Source organism: Camelus bactrianus, chromosome X (genome assembly GCF_048773025.1).
Source record: "Camelus bactrianus isolate YW-2024 breed Bactrian camel chromosome X, ASM4877302v1, whole genome shotgun sequence".
NCBI classification, from domain to species: Eukaryota; Metazoa; Chordata; class Mammalia; order Artiodactyla; family Camelidae; genus Camelus; species Camelus bactrianus.
Genome location: NC_133575.1, coordinates 6,746,876 through 6,769,678, shown reverse-complemented (window position 1 = coordinate 6,769,678; position 22,803 = coordinate 6,746,876). Strand labels below are relative to the sequence as shown.

At 41.0% G+C, this 22,803-nt stretch overlaps 1 protein-coding gene across 1 annotated transcript; it reads left to right on the top strand.

Annotated features, from left to right (window-relative positions):
* The first annotated feature begins 6,974 nt into the window (after positions 1–6,974).
* On the top strand, positions 6,975–7,652 carry LOC105064530 (putative claudin-25). The gene has a single exon (XM_010949495.2). The coding sequence runs from the start codon at positions 6,975–6,977 to the stop codon at positions 7,650–7,652; it is 678 nt and encodes a 225-aa protein (XP_010947797.2).
* The last annotated feature ends 15,151 nt before the right edge of the window (positions 7,653–22,803 follow it).

The following is a 22,803-nucleotide window of genomic DNA, read 5'->3' as shown; positions in this document are numbered from 1 at the left end:
CTAAGAACATGGGGGTGCAGGTGTCTTTTTGAAGTAGGGTTCCTTTTGCATATGTGCCAAGGAGCGGGATTACTGGGTCATATGATAAGTCAATTCCTAGTCTTTTGAGGAATCTCCATACTATTTTCCACAGTGGCTGCACCAAACTGCATTCCCACCAACAGTGTAGGAGGGTTCCCTTTTCTCCACAGCCTCTCCGGCATTTGTCATTTGTGGACTTTTGAATGATGGCCATTCTGACTGTTGTGAGGTGATACCTCATCGTAGTTTTGATTTGCATTTCTCTGATAATTAGCCATGTGAAACATCTTTTCATGTGCCTGTTGGCCATCTGTGTGTTTCCTTGGAGAAATGTCTGTTTAGGCCTTCTGCCCATTTTTTGATTGGATTGTTTGTTTTTTTATATTGAGCTGTATGAGTTGTTTGCATATTTTGGAAATTAAGCCGTGGTTGGTCACATCATTTGTGAGTATTTTCTCCCATTCCGTAGGTTGTCATTTTGTTTTGCTGATGGTCTCCTTTGCCGTGCAAAAGCTTATAAGTTTGACTAGGTCCCATTTGTTTGTTTTTGTTTTGACTCCTTTTGCCTTGAGAGACTGACCTAAGAAAACTTGCTATGATTTATGTCAGAGAATGTTTTGCTTTGTTCTCTTCTAGGAGTTTTACGGTGTCATGTCTTATATTTAAGTCTTTGATCCATTTTGAGTTTATTTTTGTATGGTGTGAGGGAGTGTTCTAGCTTCATTGATTTCCATGAGGCTGTCCAGCTTTCCAACACCACTTGTGGAAGAGAGAGAACATTTTCATCACTGCAGAAAGAAACTCCACACCCATTGCCTCCTCCCAGCCCCTGGCAACCACTAATCTGCTTTCTGTCTATGAATTTGCCCACTCTGGATATTTCATGCAAACGGAATCATATAACTTACAGCTTTTGCATCTGGCTTCTTTCACTTAACATCTTATTTGTAAGATTCCTCCAGTAGACGTAGGAGGAGAAGCCATTCCCTGATTTCTCTCCACCGAGTTCAGTTGGTTGAGCGACCCAATGACACCAGTAGCACCGTGGTGACTATCCTTGTGGATGACGTTCCCCAATCCCAGTCCCCCAGTGTCCTAGTGGAGCCCCGTTAACAGCCCGAGGTTAATGACCTTACAAGATTTCTCCTCCATACTTTGGTTTGGAATCTATAAACACATCCTCTGAAGTGGAAGGTTTGCCTGCAGCCACCCAAACCCTGGCTGGTCCGCAGCAGCCAGAAAACCGTAGGCTTTGGGTGAATATTTATCAGCCCCGATCTTCAAGATCAAGTTCTGAGCAGCCTCGGTAGCTTCAGCACAACAGGAGAGGTCTATGAAGGTGTCAGTTGCTCAAAGGAGATACGTGAGTGTCGCCTTTTGTGGCCACACTGGCTTGTCCTCTACCTCCCCACACCCCCAACCCCAGCCCGGCTGCCTACCCTCCTCACTGCTCACCCTCTCCCGCGTGGTGCGCAGCCAGGGTGCTGCCCAGAAACGAGCCGGCCCCGTGGCCCTGCAGCCGGTCCTTGGGTTGAGCCCCCGGCCTCCAGCCCCCATTCCACCCACACCAGGCCAGCTCTTCCTCCCCACCTGAAACCTTTCGACCCCCTCCCCGGGACCCCAGCCCAGAGTCCTTTCCGACCCCCAGCTTGGGAAGGGCCCCTCTTTCAGGAGCCCTTTGTCCCCCAGGGGGAGCTTCATCAAGCTGAAGTCCGTCTCCAATCTAGCCTGTCTTCCACTGAGACCGTGAACCAGGTCCGGAGCCCTCCTCCCGACCCTGATCCCAGGTCCTCATGCGGCACCTGGCAGCTTTGCAAGAGGCAGTTCTTTCACCCTGGCCTCGACCTGGCACGAGTGATGGCTGGGCCAGATGGTTCTCTGTGGTGGCAGAGGGGTCACAGCATCCCCAGCCTCTGCCCACCCGAGGCCAGAGGCATTCGGTGTTTGGGACAAGCCAGCACATCTCCAGACATCGCCGACTGTCTCCTGGGGGCCAAATCCTCACAGAGTCACTGCTGAAGCCATCAGTGAGGGGATGAAGGAATCCTGTTGAAATGGATTCTGTTGGTGGCACTGATGAAACACCAGGAGGCCACTCTTTGCTCCGTTTAAATGACTCAGAGAACACATAATGAGACCTGAAGGGAGATGGGACAGAGCCCCATGATAGTGGTCCTCACATCCTCACATCTCTCTCTGACCAACCGAACCCACACGGTGGGCCTCCAACAACTTGCCTCCTTCTCTGCCCCAGTCCACTTCTACATCCCTGTCCCTTCCTTGATTATGGTTCCAGCAGGCTGTCTACTCAGGGGCCACACACCCCTGAACCCATTTTCACCGCAGCCCCCCTTTACCCCATCCTCTCCCTTCTCTGCTTCTGGAACACAGGCTCTCCCCTCCCCTTATTCAGAGCTGGTTCCTCTCCAGCTCCCAGCCGGTCGTGCACGGGGCCGATCACACAGATGGTAGTGGGGACCCTTTGCTGAGGGCCAGGCATGGTCCCATAGCGCCCACGGCCTCATTTGACTCTAACGCAGCTCCATGAAGTCACCTTACCCTCAGTGAGGGAACTGAGGCTCAGAGTGGTTTAGCAGTTTGCCCCAGGTTCCATGATTCCTAAGCGGCCAGCTCTTCTTGACAGTGAGCCTGGGCTCCTGATGGCTAAGCCTTGTGCGGAGAGAGCTGGCCACACGGGAATGGGGACGGGGACGGCCTGGAGGTGTGAGAAGCGTCTCTACAGGCCCCGGGAGCGCTGCTCCTGGCATCCTGCTCTCACCTGCTCACGCCTCTGCGGCCTGATGCAGTTTCATTCCTTGCCACCAGAAGCTTGTAATAAAAGCCCTTCTCATCTGTGACCAGAAGAATCTTTCCCAAATGCGAATTGGGTTACAGTGTTCCCTCCCCATTGTCAAGTCCACGACTGGTCCCCTTTGCCTCCGTGGCAGGCTTCCTGCCTCCTTTTTGTGTTTCCTCTCCTGCTCCCTCTGCTGGTCACCCACTGCCTGCTTCCCACTCCAAGGACATCATGTCGCTGATCCGAAAGCCTTCTCCCCTCCCTTGTCATTCCTTGAATGGTACCCTCATCAGCGTACCCTGATCTCAAATATTGATCATCTTTATCTTCCCAGTGCCTGGAACAGTATCTGGCACATCAGAGGTCCTCACCAGATGCTAATTGCTGGACTGTTTTAATGAGAGGTTGGAACACTTTGGTGTGGATTTTTAAAACACTCAAGTTGAATAATTGAAAGAAGTGGTGTTAAATATGACCCAATCTGCTTAATGGCTTTGGAAGAGACATGGTTTAAGAATCTAGTCTCTCTCTGTGTGTATATAACTGAATCACTTTGCTGTACACCTGAAGCTAACACAATATTATAAATCATCTATACTTCAATAAGAAAAAATTCTATTATCATTATTAGTATATTCCTCTCCCCTTAAAAAAAGAACCCTAATATAATAGAAGGGCAATTGATTGGAAAATTGGACCAAGATAGTTGCAAGTCTTACAGTTTCTGCCACCTTTGAAATACGAGTAATGGCATTTAAATCCTAACCACCAGGCTTACCATTTTTTTTGAGTCTCCCATTTTCTTTTTTTTTTTTTAATTTTATTTTTAACATTTTTTATTGATTTATAATCATTTTACAATGTTGTGTCAAATTCCAGTGTAGAGTACAATTTTTCAATTATACATGAACATGTATATATTCATTGTCACATTCCTTTCTCTGTGAGCTACCATAAGATCTTGTATATATTTCCCTGTGCTATACAGTATAATCTTGTTTATCTAGTCGACATTTTGAAATCCCAGTCTGTCTCTTCCCACCCTCCACCCCCTTGGCAACCACAAGTTTATATTCTATGTCTGTGAGTCTATTTCTGTTTTGTATTTATGCTTTGTTTGTTTTTCTAGTGCCCAACTGGGAGGAAAGAGTTAAGAAGAAAAGGCCCACACGTGCATCTGAGGTCTGTGATGTGCTGGGCCCTGGCCAGACATTTTATGATCTTTACGCAAAAAGAGAGTTATTGGCCAGCCGAATTCATATCATAATAGCCCAAGATGTCCGGAGCTAGTCTCAATCTCTGTAACATTTGTCATCAGTGCTTTTGTGTGTCTCTGAATATAAATACCAACCCTACTCAAAGCCCCAGAGCGACAGTTCAGCTGCCCACGTCATTCTGGCCCATGTCGGGCAATCCGAGTTGTTGGCCACACCGGATGGGGTGGCCTTGATTTCAGCTCGCCAAGCAAGGTCTTGGAGAGGAAGTAAGCAGGGAGGCCCTGAGAGGAGCCCCAAGGCTTGAGGGTTACACACTTGATTGACACCAAAGCCACTTGACAAGAGTGACCACGAAAGCCTTTGGTTTCTGATCTGAGCTTTGCCTGCTTCTGAGGCTGGATTCATTCCAGGTTAATATCGGGGCAGAAAAAGAATTGTGAGCCCCTGTCTACAGGGCTCTGCCTGATCGGAAGCATCCTTGCCCTGACGTAGGTGCACAGGGACCCCCTCGGGGAAGGGGACAAGGGCACCCTACCGAGGTGGGCAGTTCTTTGGTGACCTGCTCCAAGCAGGGCACATCTGAGTGGAAGGCAGTGTTGAGTGCTCAGTGATGCGGGCACCGAGGCTCATGGATATTTCTGTCATGAATAATGTTGCCATCTTGGTTAGACCTGGGATGACACAGTTTTCTCTTGCAGAAAATGAATTAACCCCTAGAAGAGACAAACATGGGTGTGTTCAAAGCCTGTGTGCTGCCTCAAAAGTCAGGGCTTTTTTCAACTTGCCCCCTAAGACTGAGTGGGCCCATGTGAGACATAGGGCTCCACCAAACCATTTAATAAAAATGTCCAATGGGGGAACTTAAATCTGGGAGCATAATAAGCTCTGACCACAACTGACAGTGCTCACATTGGATTCCTCTGTGGAACTCACCAGAATTAGTCTCTTTGTCCTCCTTGGTTTTGGCGTGAAGGATCAGAGCCTTGTGACAAACCAGATGCAATTGTACCTTATGTGCCCCTTTGGCTGTGGGTGTCCAGCCCCTAGATCGCATCTAGAAGTTAGGAATGGAATCTGGGCGTTGGGTAATTACACCCTCCACGTGGCACAAGGCTGCCTCCTCCCAGCGGGTCAAGACTTCACCTTCCTTTTCTTCCTTCCATCTGTCAGAGAAGGATATGGGGGGGGGATACTCCTTTGTGTGCTCCCTCTAAAAAGTAGGAGAAAACAGAAATCCCCTTGATCCTGGTTAGTATCTGAGCAATGGACGAGCTGACTGTGTGTGCATAGTTTCTTAGATTTCTCATAGAACCATATCTCAAACTGGGATGGAGAGGGTAACTATTTGGGTGGATTTGCCTTCCATTTGGCAAACATTTGTGACAAGGCTGAAGCATTCCAAGAGCGAATGGTGTGTGCCCCAGCCCCAGAGGAGAACTTGGAAACAAGAGATTGGCTTTGGCTAGCATGGAAAAGATGCCTGAGAATTGAGTTCAGAAGTAGGCATTGGGACAGGTTTCATGAAGAACCCCAATGGCAGCCTGAGGGACCCGAACATTATTTTGGACTCAGCAGAGATACTGGAAGATGCTTTTTACCAATGGTCGTGATGAACCTGATTGGGAGCTGGAATGACAAATAATATAATAATGTCTCTCTCTCTCTTTTTTGGTAGATTTTATTTTTTAGAGCGGTTTTAGGTTCACACCAAAATTGAATAGAAGGCACAGAGTTCCTTTATATATTATATACATTCCTCTTCCCCCCAGCCTCCCTCACTACCAGTATCTGGCACCAGAGTAGTACATTTGTTACAACCGATGAGCCGATGTGGGCATATCATCACCCAGAGTCCGTAGTTTACATCAGGGTTCATTCTTGGTGTTGTGCGTTCTTCGGGTTTTGGACAAGTGTATCTACCATTAGAGCATCACATAGAGGAGTTCCACTGTCTTAAAAATCCTACGTGCTCTGCCTATTCATCCCCTCCTCCCCCCAGCACCTGGTAGCCACTGATCTTTTTACTGTCTCCATAGTTGTGCCTTTTCCAGAATGTCACGTCATTGGAATCATACAGCACGTAGCCTTCTCAGATTGGCTTCTTCCACTTAGTGATATGCATTTAAAGTTCTTCTGTGTCCCTTCCGGGCTTGAGAGCTCATTTCTTTGTATCACCGAGCAAGATTCCATTGTCTGGATGTCCCACAGTTTGCTTACCCACTCATCTGCTGAAGGACATGTTGGTTGCTTCCAGGTTTTGGCCATTGTGAATGAAGCTGCTGTAAACATCCATGTGCAGGTTTTTATGTGGCCGTAAGTGTTCACCTCCTTCTGGTAAATACCAAGGAGCGCACTTGCTGGCTCATCAGAGTCTGTCTCTTTTGATTCAGAAAGATCCCAATCTCCTGTTTTAATGGAAGGTGTGGGTAATAAGAGGCTTCCCATGAAGATAGGTTTAGGAATGCTGGGACTAGATGCCAAACCTTGGAAGAGATAACTCTGAATTTAAAATAATTAAAGACGATGAAAGATTCTTTCTCAAAAAAAAAAAAAAAAACCAAAAACACTTGATTCATGATTCTCATGTTTCAAAGCTCCATTCCAAGCTGTCTACCTTATGAGAATAAAATGGCTCAAACTACTACCTTTTACAATTGGGAAGAATTCTCCCAAGCCAGCGTACTTGTCCCAGCTGGCCTGTCCTCCCACTGCGCCCAGGACGGGGTGCAGGTTTTCCTCAGGCCTCTTTGAATGGTAGGTACTCATTTGCATTAATTAAAAGGGTGAACAATAGAAGCCCCAAGTAGCTTGATGTAATCAGATGCATTTTGATTGGTTAATGTGTGCAGTGGGGCGGGCACCGACTGCTGCAGAGTCTTCCAGATTTCAGTCTAACCGGGCAGGCCTGGTCTTCCCCGCAGACGGTTTCATCAGCATCCATGGGCCTGGACAGCAGGATGAGGAGTGGGGTGTGCTGCCTGGTCAAGAACGCGGGGCTCTTGGGCTCTGTGGCCAGCCAGGTGTGCGCGCTGGTGACCCTCTGCATTCCTCAGTGGCTGACCTTCTCCCCGGGTTTACTCGAGAGTGAGAAATACATGCTGGGCCTGTGGGGAATGTGTGTGACTCAAGACACGGGTGGCAGCGTGTGCCAGGCCTCTGCCAGCCCGGGGAGCCTGGCCTCTGAAATGCTGGTGGCTCGCATCCTCATGTGTGTCACCTGCATCACTGGTTCTTGTGGGCTTGTGGCCATCCTTCTGGGACTGACGCATCTGGGGTCTGGGGGCCACCAGGGAAGTTCTTTGGAGAGAAGGATGAACATTGCCGGGGGAGCTCTGTTTTTCCTGGCTGGACTCACCACTTTAGCGCCCGTGTCCTACGTCGCCCGTGTCACTGTGCAAAAGTTCTGGGGTCCTGAGCTCCCAACCAACGTGCCCCGGTGGGAATATGGCAATGCCCTGTTTAGCGGTTGGATTGGTGGCGTCTTCCTTTTGACTGGAGGTCTCCTTTTGATCATGTCACAGCTTTATGCCGACAGATTGGCTGAAACCCTACCCTCTTTGCCTTCAAAATTGGACTTGTCAAGTAAAGTGCCTTTCGGTAAAGTAGACTTTACTTAAAAAGGAACCACTGACCTCATGCATTCTTAAGAATTTGTGTCCAGTGCAGGACTTGTTGGCCTTGTCTTTCAGAAATGGGACTTTTCTCTCCTCTGTCTCTGCTTTCCCACCATGGACTGGCTTCATAGTAATCTGTTGTTGCATACCATTAAACATCAGCTGAAAAAGTCTCCTTGAAGGGGTGAATTTATACTCAGTTTTCCCACTTCAAAGTCAAATATGAAACCATAGGAAAAATGGGTGCCTGCAAACATTCACAAACTATCATTAAGGTGGGAGGTGAAAGGGTGATTTTGAAAACAGTGGGCAGTATCAGAGCACGGGAATCAGGAAGGCACAGTGACGTGTCTTATTTGTTGGCACAGACTATAGCAACATAATCACTGAAGAGCTGGTTTTCTAAAAGATGCAGATTCAGCCAGGCATGCAAAATGAGCGTGCTTTAGGGAGAAGTGGGGCGGCTCTAGGTAGGGCTGTTTCCCAGCAGTGGTTCTAGACCAACAGCGCCAGCATTCAGGGCGGACTTGGTAGAAATGCACATTCTTAAGTCCCAGCCCCGACCTACTTAGTCAGAAATGCTGGATCGGGGTCCAGGAAACTGTTCTTACACATGCTCTGCTGCACACTCAAGTTTGAGAAGCCCAGCTTTGCAGGGACTTCCGGTCTGTTGGGGAAGCAGGAAGACTTCTGGGGTCTGAAGTCACCTTCAACCAGGCTGTCAGCCAAGACATCATCAAATGTGTAGTGAGGAGTATTGGAAACCATCTCTGCTACAATAGTTGTGATCAGGAAAATTCTATTTCCAAACAGGAAGAATTTAATAAAGGGAATTAGGTGCCAGAAGAATGGGGTGGCTGGGGGAGTGAAGATCAAGGAAAATTACTCCTGGCTTTCAGGACATCAGGAAGCTGCTGGAATTCCAGGAAACAGCAGCTGGTATTCATGGCTGCCTGTGTCACTAACACGGGATTTGCAGGAGAATGACTGGAAAGTAGGGGAGAGTGGACAAGCAGGGAAGGATGAACATGGGCTAAAAATAGATAACCCTGAAGGCTGAATGTGCTTAATTCTTTTGGGGGTTTCTGATCCATCTCTGACAACACCATCACAGCTCACAGTGGTGGCTGCCAGCAGCCAGGGTCATTCATCCATGTAGGAAATGCCTGTGGAGTAGCCCCTGTGTGCCATGTTTACACCCCATGATCCTGCTTCTGGCTACAGCTGAATTTCCTGGAAGCAGACTCTAACCCTTGCTGGACAGATCAAATTCGGGAAGTTGAGGAGGCAAGTCATATGTACAACAGAGCTTGGCAAATGTCCATAAACTTGTACTGCTCAGGATTGCGGAGCAGCACTGGTATATTCTTTATTTTTTATTTTTTTTATTTTTTTTGGAGACTGATTTGATTTCTCCTTCAATTTTGTGAAGTGTCCCAGGAACTCTTCCAATAAATTGTTTTGCTTGTTGGTTTACTTTTTGGCTTAGATCAGGGTTTTTCTCTTAGGTGCTGTGCATATTAGGGGTGGATAATTCTTTGTGCTGGGGCCTGTCATGCACACAGTAGGTTGTATTAGCAGCATGCCTGGCTTGTACACATTAGATGCTGGTAGCACTCTGCTCCCTAAATTGTGACAACCAAAAATGTCTCCAGACGTGGCCACACATCCCCTGGGAGGAGTGAATCCTCCCAGTTCAGAATCACTCAGACAAACTCAAGTTGGTTTCTCTTATTTGCTATCAAAGAGTCTTAACATCCCTCATATGCCCCACCTTCTCTGGAAGACACGATTCTCTTACTCCAGGGATCTCAAAATTGAATGAGCAACAACTTCTACACCTGTAAAATAGCAGCCATATTTAGATGGCTTTGGGTCTGAGGGTGACATTCACACCATTTCTTGTCAATGATCCAAAGGGTCACAGTTCTCAAGGAGAAACAAGGGCTGCCACACTGAAATAGGAAACTAGTCCTGATGTGGGAAGGCTCACAGGAGCAGTTTCTGTCCATTGCCATAAGGTCCATTGATGCCCATTTCATGGTCTTCATCATGCCTCTCCATAGCGTAGATCAGCACAGCCCACATTATGCTAATTCACTGTTGTTTTATCTTTTTATCACAACAATAATGCTCTCCAGATGAACACACAGCTCTTGTGGGGTTTTGGCTGGAATTATATTACATGGAGAAGAATTGCTGGCTTACAACATTGGGGTATCTTGTTCATGAACATAGTCTGTATCTCTGTTGATTGACTTGTCTTTCATAACTTTGAATAAAATTCTTTTTTTCGCCATGAAAGTCTTACACATCTGCTTTTAGATTTATTCCTTGAATCACTATTGATTTTCTTACCATGGTAAATAGTATTTTTTTAAATTACATTTTAAAAGAATCTGTCACTAGTATATAGAAATACAATTGGGTTTTATTTTTAAACATCTCTAAGATATAATATATACCATAAAATTCACTCGGTTAAGGTATACAGTTTGAAGAGTTTTTAGTAAATTTATATAATTGTAGGACCATGACCACAGTCCAGTCTTAGAACATGCCTGTCAGCCCAACATATTCCCTTGTGATCATTCCCTACTCCCACCCCTAGCACCAGAAAACCACTGCTCTGTTTCTGTCTCTATAGTGCTACTTTTTCTAGAAAATTCCTCTAAGTGGAATCATGACTATACAGTCTTCTCTTGGATTTTCTGCATAATCATGTTGCATATGAAAAATTACAGTTTTGTTCCTTCATTTCCAGTTGCTCTACCTTTAATTTCTTTTCATCCTCTATTTGTTTAGTGGTTACTCTTAAATTTTTAACATATATACTCACTTAACATCTAAAGTTAATCAATTACTGAGAATAAACAGGGACATTAAAAAGCTTTAGCCTTTTTTTGTGTATATATATATATATATATATATTTATTGAAGTATAGTCAGTTTACAATGTGTCAATTTCTGGTGTACAGCATAATGCTTTGGTCATACATGAACATACATATATTCATTTTCATATTCTTTTATACCGTAAGTTACTATAAGATATTGAGTATAGTTCCCTGTGCTATATAGTATAAACTTGTTGTTTATCTATTTTATATATATTAGTATCTGCAGATCTCGAGCTCCCAATTTATCCCTTCCCACCCCCTTCCCCCCTGGTAACCATAAGTTTGTTTTCTATGTCTGTGAGTCTGTTTCTGTTTTGTAAATAAGTTCATTTGTCTTTTTTTTAAGATTCCACATATAAATGATGTATGGTATTTTTCTTTCTCTTTCTGGCTTACTTCACTTAGAATGACAGTCTCCAGATCCATCCATGTTACTGCAAATGGTATTATTTCATTCTTTTTTATGGCTGAGTAGTATTCCATTGTATAAATATACCACAACTTCTTTATCCAGTCATCTGTCAGTGGACATTTAGGTTGTTTCCATATCCTGGCTATTGTAAATAGTGCTGCTATGAACATTGGGGTGCACGTATCATTTTTAATTAAAGTGCCCTCTGGATCAGTGCCCAAGAGTGGGATTGCTGGATCATATCGTAAGTGTATTTTAGTCTTTTGAGGACTGTCCATACTATTTTCCATAATGGCTGCACCAAACTCCATTCCCACCAGCAGTGTAGGAGGGTTCCTTTTCTCCACACCCTCTCCAGTATTTATCGTTTGTAGACTTTAATGATGTCCATTCTGACTGGTGTGAGGTGATACCTCATTGTAGTTTTGATTTGCATTTCTCTGATAATTAGTGATACTGAGCATTTTTTCATGTGCCTATTGGCCATTTGTATGTTTTCATTGGAGAATTGCTTATTTAGGTCTTCTGCCCATTTTTGGATTAGATTTTTTTTTTCTTATTAAGTCATTTGAGCTGTTTATGTATTCTGGAAATTAAGCCCTTGTCTGTCTCATCTTTTGCAAATATTTTCTCCCATTCCATAGGTTTTTTTGTTTTGCTTATGGTTTCCTTTGCTGTGCAAAAGCTTGTAAGTTTAATTAGGTCCCATTTGTTTATTTTTGCATTTATTTCTATTGCTTGGGTAGACTGCCCCTAGGAGAATATTGCTGAGGTTTATGTCAAATAATATTTTGCCTGTGTTTTCTTCTAGGAGGTTTATTGTGTCTTGTTTTATGTTTAAGTCTTTGATTCATTTGGAGTTTATTTTTGTGTATGGTGTAAGGGAGTGCTCTAACTTCACTGATTTACATGCTGCTGTCCAGTTTTCCCAACACCATTTGCTGAAGAGACTATCTTTATTCCATTGTATGTTCTTGCCTTCTTTGTCAAAGATTAGTTGACCAAAAGTTTGTGGGTTTATTTCTGGGCTCTCTATTGTATTCCATTGATCCATATGTCTGTTTTTATGCCAATACCAGTGTTTTGACTACTGTAGCTCTATAGTATTGTCTGAAGACTGGGAGGGTTATTCCTTTAGCTTCATTCTTTTCCATCAGTAATGCTTTGGCAATTCTGAGTCTTTTGTGATTCCATATAGATTTTAGGATTATTTGTTCTAGTTCTGTGAACTATGTCCTGGGTAATTTGATAGGGATTGCATTAAATCTGAAGGTTGAAAAAGCTTTAGCCTTAATTATTCCTCTCCTACCTTGTGTTAAGTGCAAACTCCATAACGTAGACATTTAAAAATTATAGTCAGTGCTGGTTTAGATTTACACATATGCTTACCAGTTTCTTTGTTGATCATTGCTTCTGGATCCAACTCCTCCATTCTGAGTCTGATTACTTTCTTCTCAAAATGTCTCTTTTCAAAAGTTCTTTATCTGAAAATACCTTAATTTGGTCTTCATTCTTGAGTGATGGGTTACTATATATATAGAATTACTTGCTCACTGTTACTTTCTTTCAGCACTTCGAAGATTATGTTTTACCGGTTTTGCTCTTTATTGAGAAGTCTGAGGTTTGTTGATCTAATTGTAGATCCTTTATCATTGATTTCTGTTTTCTGGATTTTTTAAAAAGAATTTTCCTTTGTTTCTGAAGTTTCGGTGTGAATGTTTTTATTTATCCTACTTAAGACTCAACATGCTTTCTTGATCTGAAGATTCATGTCTTAGACTCTGGAAAAATTTCAACCTAATTTCAAATATTGCCTTTTTCACAATCTACTTTTATTCCACTGAAATGCCTTGAGACATACATTAGGCCTTTTGACTCCATCCTCTTGCCCCTTAAAGTGCTCTATCATGTTTTTAATTTCTTTATCTTTCACACTTTGTTTCAGGCAATTTCTTTAGACTTACCCTCCAAGTTTCCCAACTGTCTTATCAGCTGCATCTATCTGGCTGTCTAATCCTACCATAAAGCCATATACTTCAAAAAGTACAGTTTTCATTGATATTGCCAAATGTCCCCTGGGGGAGAAGCAAAATCATGCCCAGTAGACCCTTGATTTATAAAAGCCAAAGACCCAGGCATGTGAATGGTATTGTGTATGAAGCCTGTGCAGTTTTATTTGATAGTTTTCCTTAAAACCCTCTCAGCACGCCATGTTGTCCATTAGCTAGGGTCAGTGGCTCTCTCTAACCTAGTGGTACTTGACAGGAAGCAATTTTGTCCCCCGGAGGGCCTTGGGAAATGTCTGGAGATATTTTTTGGTTTCAGCTGGAGGGAGAGTAGTAGAACTGGCATCTAGGGGATGAAGGCCATTGATGCTGCTGAACATTCATCAAGGTACAGCGTAGCTCCCTACCCACAAAGAACCCAGTCCAGAATGTCAGCAGTGCTGAGGTTGAGAAACCTGCTCTAACCTAACCAATTCTAATGTCTTAAAGATCTCTAAGTTCTAAACATGATTATTTTCCTGTGTGCATATGTGAGCTTATTGACAACCACTGATTCAGCTTAAGAGTTGCTTGTGTTCATTTATGCTGTACCTGCATGCTTGCATTACACCAGTATTTTTCCCTGCCTTTGAGTTAAAAACTTTAAAACTGAGGTATAGTTGATTGACAATACTATATTAGTTTCAGGTGTACAACGTAGTGATTCAACATTTCTATAGATTATATTCTAGTTAAAGTTATTGTAAAATATTGGCTCTCTTCCCTCTGCTGTATAATACATTCTTGTAGTTTATTTATTTTACACATAGTAGTTTTTACATCTTAATCACCTACTCCTATCTTGCCCCTCTCTTCCTCCCTCTCCTCACTGGTAACCACTAGTTTTTTTCTCTATATGTGTGAGTCGGTTTCTGTTTTGTTATATTTATTTGTTTGTTTTATTTTGTAGATTTCACATGTAAGTGATAACATACAGTATTTGTCTTTATCTGACTTATTTCACTCAGCATATCCTCCAAGTCCATCCGTGTTGATTGGTCTGCAGATACTGAAAAAATCCCTGCATCCTTGGGATAAATCCCACTTGATCATGATGTATGATCCTTTTCATGTGTTGTTGGAGTTGATTTGTTAATATTTTGTTTAGGATTTTTACACCTATATTCATAGGTGATATTGGCCAGTAATTTTCTGTTTTTGTTATATCTTTGTCTGGTTTTGGTATCAGGGTGATGATGGCATCATAGAGTACGTTTGGAAGTGTTCCTTCCTCTGCAATTTTTTGGAAGTTTCAGGATAGGTGTTAACTCTCCTCTAAATGTTTGGTAGAATTCACCTGTGAAGCGATCTGGTCTGGACTTTTGTTGGGAGTTTTTAAGTTACTGATTCAATTTCAGTACTGGAAATTGGTCTGTTCATATTGTCTATTTTTTCCTGGTTCAGTCTTGGCAAATGGTACCTTTCTAAGAAATTGTCCATTTCTTCTATGTTGTCCTGTTTGTTGGTGTATAGTTGCTCATAGTAGCCTCTTATGATCCTTTGTATTTCTGTGATGTTGGTTGTAACCTTTCCTTTTTCATTTCTGATTTTATTAATTTGGGCCCTCCCCCTTTTTTTCTTGATGAGTCTGACTAAAAATTTATCAATTTTGTTTATCTTTTCAAAGAACAAGCTTTTAGTTTCATTGATCTTTTCTGTCTTTTTAGTCTATATTTCATTTTGTTTTTGCAATTACAACTGATTTTTATTTTATTACTAATTTTTTATTTTCTATAATGAGCATGTGTTATAATCAGAAAAAAAAAGTTCCAAGTTGTAAAAGTAGTTGGTTCTTCCCTGTTGTAAATGAAGAAGGACTTGGAACTGACTGATTGAGGGAGCTGTGAGGGTTGGTGGTCCCTGACATGACAGCCTGGGCTGGTGGAGCTGGAAGGCCTAATGAGAGCCAGGATCCCACAGTCCTGAGAACTGTCAGGAAGGCACAGGCAGGTTGAGATCTGGTGGAAGACAAGACAGTGTATACTCTACCTCACTTCATCTCTGCTCATTTTTCCTCCTTATGCCTTCTTTGTGCTGTAATGACAAGCACTCCACATTTAAGGGCAAAAGACCTGGGTTCAGTATATCACTTATACGTGGAATCTTTAAAAAATGACATGAATGAACTTATTTACAAAACAGAAACAGACTCACAGACATAGAAAACAAACTTGTTACTGGGGGGGACAGGAGGGGTGGAGGGATAAACAGAGTTTGGAACGTGCAGAATCTACTGTATATAAAATAGATAAATAAGGTCCTACTGTATAGCTCAGGGAGCTATATTCAATACCTTGTAACAGCCTATAATGAAAAAGAATATGAAAAGGAATATATGTATGTATAACTGAATCACTATACTGTATACCAGAAATTAACACAACATTGTAAACTGACTATACTTAAATTGAAAAAAAAAAAAAAAACTAAATATACCTAACAACCTTTATGTCAATAGTATATTTTTCTTGTTGTCTATACTTCTTCATGGATGTTTCATAAAGGACACAATTTTGATATCTATAGTGCCACCTTGGGCAAATACTTTCTATTTTATATGAATTTATATCATGTATTTTAGTAATTCATTTTCTATAAAAGTATCCAGGTTTTCACAAGGTAAAATTAAAGAATTGAAAGATGGTACTGTTTTATTTTCTCCTGCAATCTCTTTTTCTTTTTCAGTTTTATTAGGTAGAATTATTACAATTAGACCGCATATACACATTATATTGCATATAAATACATATATACAGTATACTGCATTTTTTTAGTTTACATATATGTACTGATCATTGTTTCTAAGAACAGATTAGAGCTTTAGCTTTTAAAACTTACGTAGTTATCAAAGGAATACAGCTAACTACAAAATAAGAATCAACAGAATGCAATAATCCAATTATAAAGGACAGTCGAATGTGCTTACACGTATTCAAGAGATCCATCATCTAAGTTATAAATAATAAGTAGTTCATTTGTGTCCTTTATATTATTATTTTTTAGATTCCTCATGTAAATGACGTCATAGGGCATTTTTCTTTCTCTTTCTGGCCCACTTCACTTAGAATGACACTCTTCATGTCCATCCATATTGCTGCAAACGGCATTATTTTATTCTTTTTTATGGCTAAGTAGTGTTCCATTGTATATATGTACCACATCTTCTTTATCCAGTCATCTGTTGATGGACATTTGGGTTGTTTCCATATCTTGGCTATTGTAAATAGTGCTGCTGTGAACATTGGGATGCATGTGTCTTTTTCAATTTTATTTTTCTCTAGATATATGCCCAGGAATGGGATTTCTGGATCACATAGTAAGTCTATTTTCAGTTTTTTAAGGAACCTCCATACTGTCCTCCATAGTGGCTGCACCAGTCTATGCTCCCACCAACAGTGTAGGAGGGTTCCCTTTTCTCCACACCCTCTCCAGCATATATTGTTTGTGGACTTTTGAATGATGGCCATTCTGACTGGTGTGAGGTGATATCTCATTGTAGTTTTGATCTGCATTTCTCTGACAGTTAGTGATGCTGAGCATTTTTTATGTGCCTATTGGCCATTTGTATGTCTTCACTGGAAAACTGCTTGCTTAGGTCTTCTGCCCATTTTTGGATTGAGTTGCTTGTTTCTTTGATACTAAGGTGTATGAGCTGTTTTTATATTTTGGAAATTAGTTCCTTGTCAGTTGCATCATTTGCAAATACTCTCTCCCATTCTCTAGGATGTCTTTGTTTTGTTGATGGTGTCCTTAGCTGTGCAAAAGCTTTTAAGTTTAATTAGGATCTCATTTGTTTATTTTTGCTTTTATTTCCATTACTCCAGGAGCTGGTTCAAAAAATATACTGCTGTAATGTATGTCCACTAGTGTTCTGCCTATGTTTTCCTCTGGGAGTTTTATAGTATCTGGTCTTACATTTAGGTCTTTAATCCATTTTGAGTTTATTTTTGTACATGGTGTTAGACAGTGTTCTAATTTCAGTCTTTTACAGGTAGCTGTCCAGTTTTCCCAACACCACTTATTGAAGAGCCTGTCTTTTCTCCATTGTATATTCTTGCCCCCTTTGTCGTAGATTAATTGACCATAAGGGCGTGGGTTTATTTCTGGACTTTCTATCCAGTTCCATTGATCTGTGTGTCTGTTTTTGTGCCAGTACCATACTGTCTTGATTAATGTAGCTTTGTAGTATAGTCTTAAGTCAGGGAGCATGACTCCTCCAGCTCCGTTTTTCTTTTTCAAGGCTGTTTTGGCTCTTTGGGGTATTTTGTGTTTCCATACAAATTCTAACATTTTTTGTTCCAGCTCTGTGAAGAATGTCATTGGTAATTTGATAGGGACTGTATTGACTCTAAATCGCCTTGGGCAGTATGGCCATTTTAATAATACTGATTTTTCCAATCCAAGAACATGGTATATCTTTCCCTTTGTTTATGTCGTCTTCAGTTTCCTTCATCAGTGTCTTATAATTATCGGCATACAGGTCTTTTGCCTCCTTGGGTAGGTTTATTCCTAGGTATTTTATTCTTTTTGGTACGAGGGTAAATGGTATCGTTTCCTTAATTTCCTTTTCTGCTATTTCATTGTTAGTGTATAGAAATGCAACTGATTTCTGTATATCAATTTTGTATCCTGCAACTTTACCATATTCTTTGATGAGCTCTAGTAGTTTTCTGTGGTGTATCACATTGATTGATTTTCGTATATTGAAAAATACCTGCATCCCTGGGATGAATCCCACTTGATCATGGTGTATGATCCTTTTAATGCATTGTTGGAGTCGATTTGCTAGTATTTTGTTGAGGATTTTTGAATCTATATTCATAAGTGATATTGGCCTGTAATTTTCTTTTTTTGTGATATCCTTGTCTGGTATCAGGGTGATGATAGCCTCATAGAATAAATTTGGAAGTGTTCCTTCCTCTGCAATTTTTTGGAATAGTTTCAGAAGGATATGTGTTAGCTTTTCTCTAAATGTTTGGTAGAATTCACCTGTGAAGCTATCTTGTCCTAGACTTTTGTTTGTTGGGAGATTTTTAATTACTGATTCAATTTCAGTACTGGAAATTGGTCTATTCACATTGTCTATTTCTTCCTGGTTCAGCCTTGGCAATTTGTACCTTTCTAAGACATTGTCCATTTCCTCTGTGTTGTTGTTTTTGTTGGTGTACAGTTGCTCATAGTAGCCTCTTATGATCCCTTGTATTTCTGTGGTGTCGGTTGTAACCTCTCCTTTTTCACTTCTGATTTTATTAATTTGGTCCCTCTCCCTTTTTTTCTTCATGAGTCTGGCTTATCAATTTTGTTTGTGTTTTCAAAGAACCAGCTTTTAGTTTCATTGATCTTTTCTATTTTTTTTAGTCTCTATTTCATTTATTTCTGCTCTAATCTTTATGATTTCTTTTCTTCTACTAACATCGGGTTTTGTTTGTTCTTCTTTCTCTAGCTGCTTTAGGTATAAGGTGAGGTTGTTTATTGAGATTTTTCTTGTTTCCTGAGGTAGGCTTATATCGCTATAAACTTCCCTGTGAGGACTGCTTTTGCTGTGTGCCGGAGGTTTTGGATCTTTGTGCTTTCATTTTCATTTGTCTCAAAGTATTTTTTGATTTCCTCTTTGATCCATTTGTTGTTTAGTGGCATCTTGTTTAGCTTCCTTGTGTTTGCAGTTTTTTTTTTCTTGTAGTTGACTTCTAACCTTATAGCATTGTGATCAGAAAAGATGCTTGGTATTATTTCAGTTTTCTTAAATTTACTGAGGCTAGCTTTGTGGGCCAGCATGTGGACGATTCTGGAGACTGTTCCATGTGCACTTGAGGAAAGTGTATATTCTGTTGCTTTTGGATGGAACACTTTATGGATATCAATTAGGTCCATCTGGTCTAATGTGTTATTAGGGCCTGTATTTCCTTATTGATTTTCTATCTGGATGATCTGTCCATTGATGTAAGTGAGGTGTTAAGGTCCCTACTATTATTGTGTTATTGTCGATGTCTCCTTTTATGTCTGTTAATAACTGCCTTATGTATTGAGGTGCTCCTGTGTTGAGTACATATATATTTACAATTGTTATATCCTCTTTTGGATTGATCCCTTAAGCATTATGTACTGTCCTTCTTTGTCTCTTGTAACAGTCTTTATTTTAAAATTTATTTTGTTTGTTGTAAGTATTGCTACTCCAGCTTTCTTTCGGTTTCCATTTGCATGGAGTGTTTTTTTTTTCCCCTGTCCTTACTTTCAGCCTGCATGTGTCTCTAGCTCTGAACTGGGTCTCTTGTAGGCAGCATATATGTGGGTCTTATTTTTGTATCCATTCAGCCAGTCTGTGTCTTTTGGTTGGGGCGTTTAATCCATTTACATTTAAGGTAATTATCCATACGTATGTTCTTATTGCCATTTTGTTAATTGTTCTGGGTTTGTTTTTGTAGGTCTTTTTTTTCTCTTCTTTTTGTTCTCTTTTCTTATGGTTTGATGAGTAGAGAAGTTCCTTTAACATTTGTTGTAAAGCTGGCTTGGTGGTTCTAAATTCTTTGAGCTTTTGTTTATCTGTAAAGCTTTTGATTTCTTCATCAAATCTGAATGAGAACCTTGCTGGATAGAGTATTCTTGGTTGTAAGTTTTTCCTTTTCATCACTTTAAATATATTGTTCCACTCCTTTCTAGCCTGTAGAGTTTCTGCTGAAAAATCAGCTGATAACCTTATGGGAGTTCCCTTGTATGTTATTTGTTGCTTTTCTCTTGCTGATTTTAATATTTTCTCCTTATCTTTAATTTTTGTCAATTTGATTATTGTGTGCCTTGGTGTGTTCCTCTTTGGGTTGATATTGTGTGGAACTCTCTGTGCTTCTTGGACTTGGATGACTGTTTTGTTTCCCAAGTTAGTGAAGTCTTCGGTTATTATCTCTTCAAAAATTTTCTCAGATTCTTCCTCTCTTCACTTTCTGAGACCCCTATAATGTGAATATTAGTGTGCTTCATGTTGTCCCAGAGTTGTCTTAAACTATCCTCATTTTTTTTCATTCTTTTTTTTTTTCTCTTCTGCAATAGTGATTTCCACTGATCTGTCTTCTAGCTCACTGATCCGTTCTTCTGCCTCATTTATTCTTGGTTCCTTTTAGTATGTTATTCATTTCAGTAATTTTATTCTTCAACTCTGGGTTTTCTCAATATTTTCCAACTCTTTGCTAAAAACTTCTCTCTGTACATCTGTATTTCTCTTGATTTCTCTGAACATCTAAACCATCATTACTCTAAACTCTTTCTCACATAAATTGCCTATATCCTCATCATTTATTTCTTCTAGGATTTTATCTTGTGCCTTGGCCTGGAATATATCCCTGTGCAGCCTCATATTTTCTATCTTGCTATTTGTATTTTTAGGTAGGTTAGTTATGTTTTTTGACCTTGCAGAAGTGGCCCTCTGTGAGAGACATCCTGTGCATCGCAGCAGTACACTCCTCTCTTGTCACCCAAGGGCCAAGGTCCAGCTGGTCTCAGTGTAGAGTCTGGCCTGTGTTTGTGGATTCCTTCCACAGGCTTTGGGATTGTTGGTTTCTTATTTCTGGTATCTGCCCCCTGGTGGATGAGGCCGGACTAGAGGCTTATGCAGGTTTCCTGGCAGGAGGAGTCGGTGCCTGCCCACTGCTGGGTGAAACTTGGTCCTGGACCTCTGATGGGTAGGGCCATATCTAGAGGCATTCATGGCTCAGGCAGTCTGCTAATGGGTGGGGCTGTGTTCCCACTCATGTATGTTGTTCGGCCTGAGGCTTCCCAGCCTTAAGCCTACAGGCTATTGGGTGGGGCTAGGTCTTGGTGCTAATGATCCAATCAAGATGTCAGCCTCCAGGAAAGCTCATGTAGGTGAGCAGTCCTGGAATGCTCGCCACCAGCTTTTATGCCCCCTGGGTGAGCTACAGCCATCCCCTACCTCCCCAGGAGACCTTCCAAAACCAGGAGGCAGGTCTGGTCCAGATTCCTATGAAATCTCTACCTCTGCTCTTGGACCTGGTGCTCGTGAGATTCTGTGTAGGCTTCTTAAGAGACTGAAGTCTCTGTTTCCCCCAGTCCCACGGGCATCCTGGAGTTAAGCCCTACTGGCCTTCAAAATCAGATGTCCTGGGGTATCCTCCTCCCATAGCCAAAAGCCACCCCTGGGCTGGAGAGCCTGATGGGGGGGCTCAGAACTCACTCCTGTGGGGGGCCTCTTTGACTTACTCTTCAGTTTGTGGGCCACTCACCCAGGAGGCATGGGGCCTGATAATATCACAAGAATGTCCCTCCTACCATCCTGCTGTGGTTCCCCCTTTATGTTTGCAGTTGAAGAAGATCTTTTTTGGTAGATTCCAGTCTTTTTTTCTGATGGTTGTTTAGCAGTCAGTTGTGGTTTTGTTGTAGTCACAAGGAGAGGCGAGCTCATCGTCCTACTTGCCATCTTGACTGGAAAAAGTCCTGGTTCAGTTTCATTACTGGTAATTGGTCTGTTCATATTTTCTATTTCTTTTTGGTTCAGTCTTGGGAGATTGTTCATTTCTAGGAATTTGTCCTTTTCCCCCTAGCTTCTCCATATTATTGGCATATAGTTGCTCATACTAATCTCTTAAGATCCTTTGTATTTTTTGATGTCTGTTGTAACTTCTTTTTCATGTCTGATTTTATTCATTTGGGCCCTCTTTTTCTTGATTAATTTGGCTAATGGTTTATCAGTTTTCTTCATCTTTTCAAAGAACCAGGTCTTGGTTTCATTGATCTTTTCTGTTTGTTTGTTTTTTTTTTTTTTGTCTGTATTTCATTTATTTCTGCTCTGATCTTTATGATTTCTTCCCTTCTACTAACTTTGGGTTTTGTTTATTCTTTTTCTTGTTCCTTTAGGTGCTCCTTTGTGTATACACACACACACACACACACACACACACACACACACACACACACACACACATACACACAATTGTTGTATCTTCTTTTTGGCTTGATCTTGATCATTATGTAATGTCCATCTTTGACTCCTGTAACTATCTTTGTTTTAAAGTCTATTTTGTATAAGTATTGCTACCCTGGCTTTCTTTTCATTTCCATTTGCATGGAATAACTTTTCCGTGCCCTCTCTAACAGTATGTGTGTCTCTTTAGATCTAAAGTGAGTTTTTTGTAGGTAACATATATAGGGTCTTGTTTTTGTATCCATTTAGCCACTCTCTTTCTTTTGATGGAGTCCATTTTCCTTTAAAGTAATTACTGAAAGGTATATACTTACTACCATTTTGTTAATGTTTTCTGGTTAGTGTTATAGTTCTTTATTTCTTTCCTCTTTTTTTCTCTTCCCTTGTGATTTGATGACAGGGATTGGATTTATTTCTCTTTTCTGTATGTTTACCTATTACAGATTTTTGATTTGTCATTACCATGAGGTTTATATATAGCAGTATACATATATATATATATATATATATATATATATATATATATATATATATATATATATATATACAGACACACACACATGATTATTTTATGTTGCTTATCTCTTAATTTCAGATGCATTTTAACAACCCTGAATTTTTACTCCTCTCTCCTCACAATTACTGGTTTTGACATCATATTTTACATCTATTTGTTTTGTGTTTCCCTTAACAGCTTATTGTGGCTAAAGATATTTTTACTACTTTTGTCTTTTAACCTTCCTACTAATTTTGTATGTAGTTGATTTACTAACTTGACTATATATTTGCTTTTACTGATAAGCTTTTTCCTTTCATAGTTTTCATGTTTCTAGTTATGGCCTTTTCTTTTTTGCCTTGAGAAGTACCT

Excerpts from the sequence above, each read along its gene's own strand:
- LOC105064530 (XM_010949495.2), top strand. The coding sequence starts at position 6,975 with ATGGGCCTGGACAGCAGGATGAGGAGTGGGGTGTGCTGCCTGGTCAAG.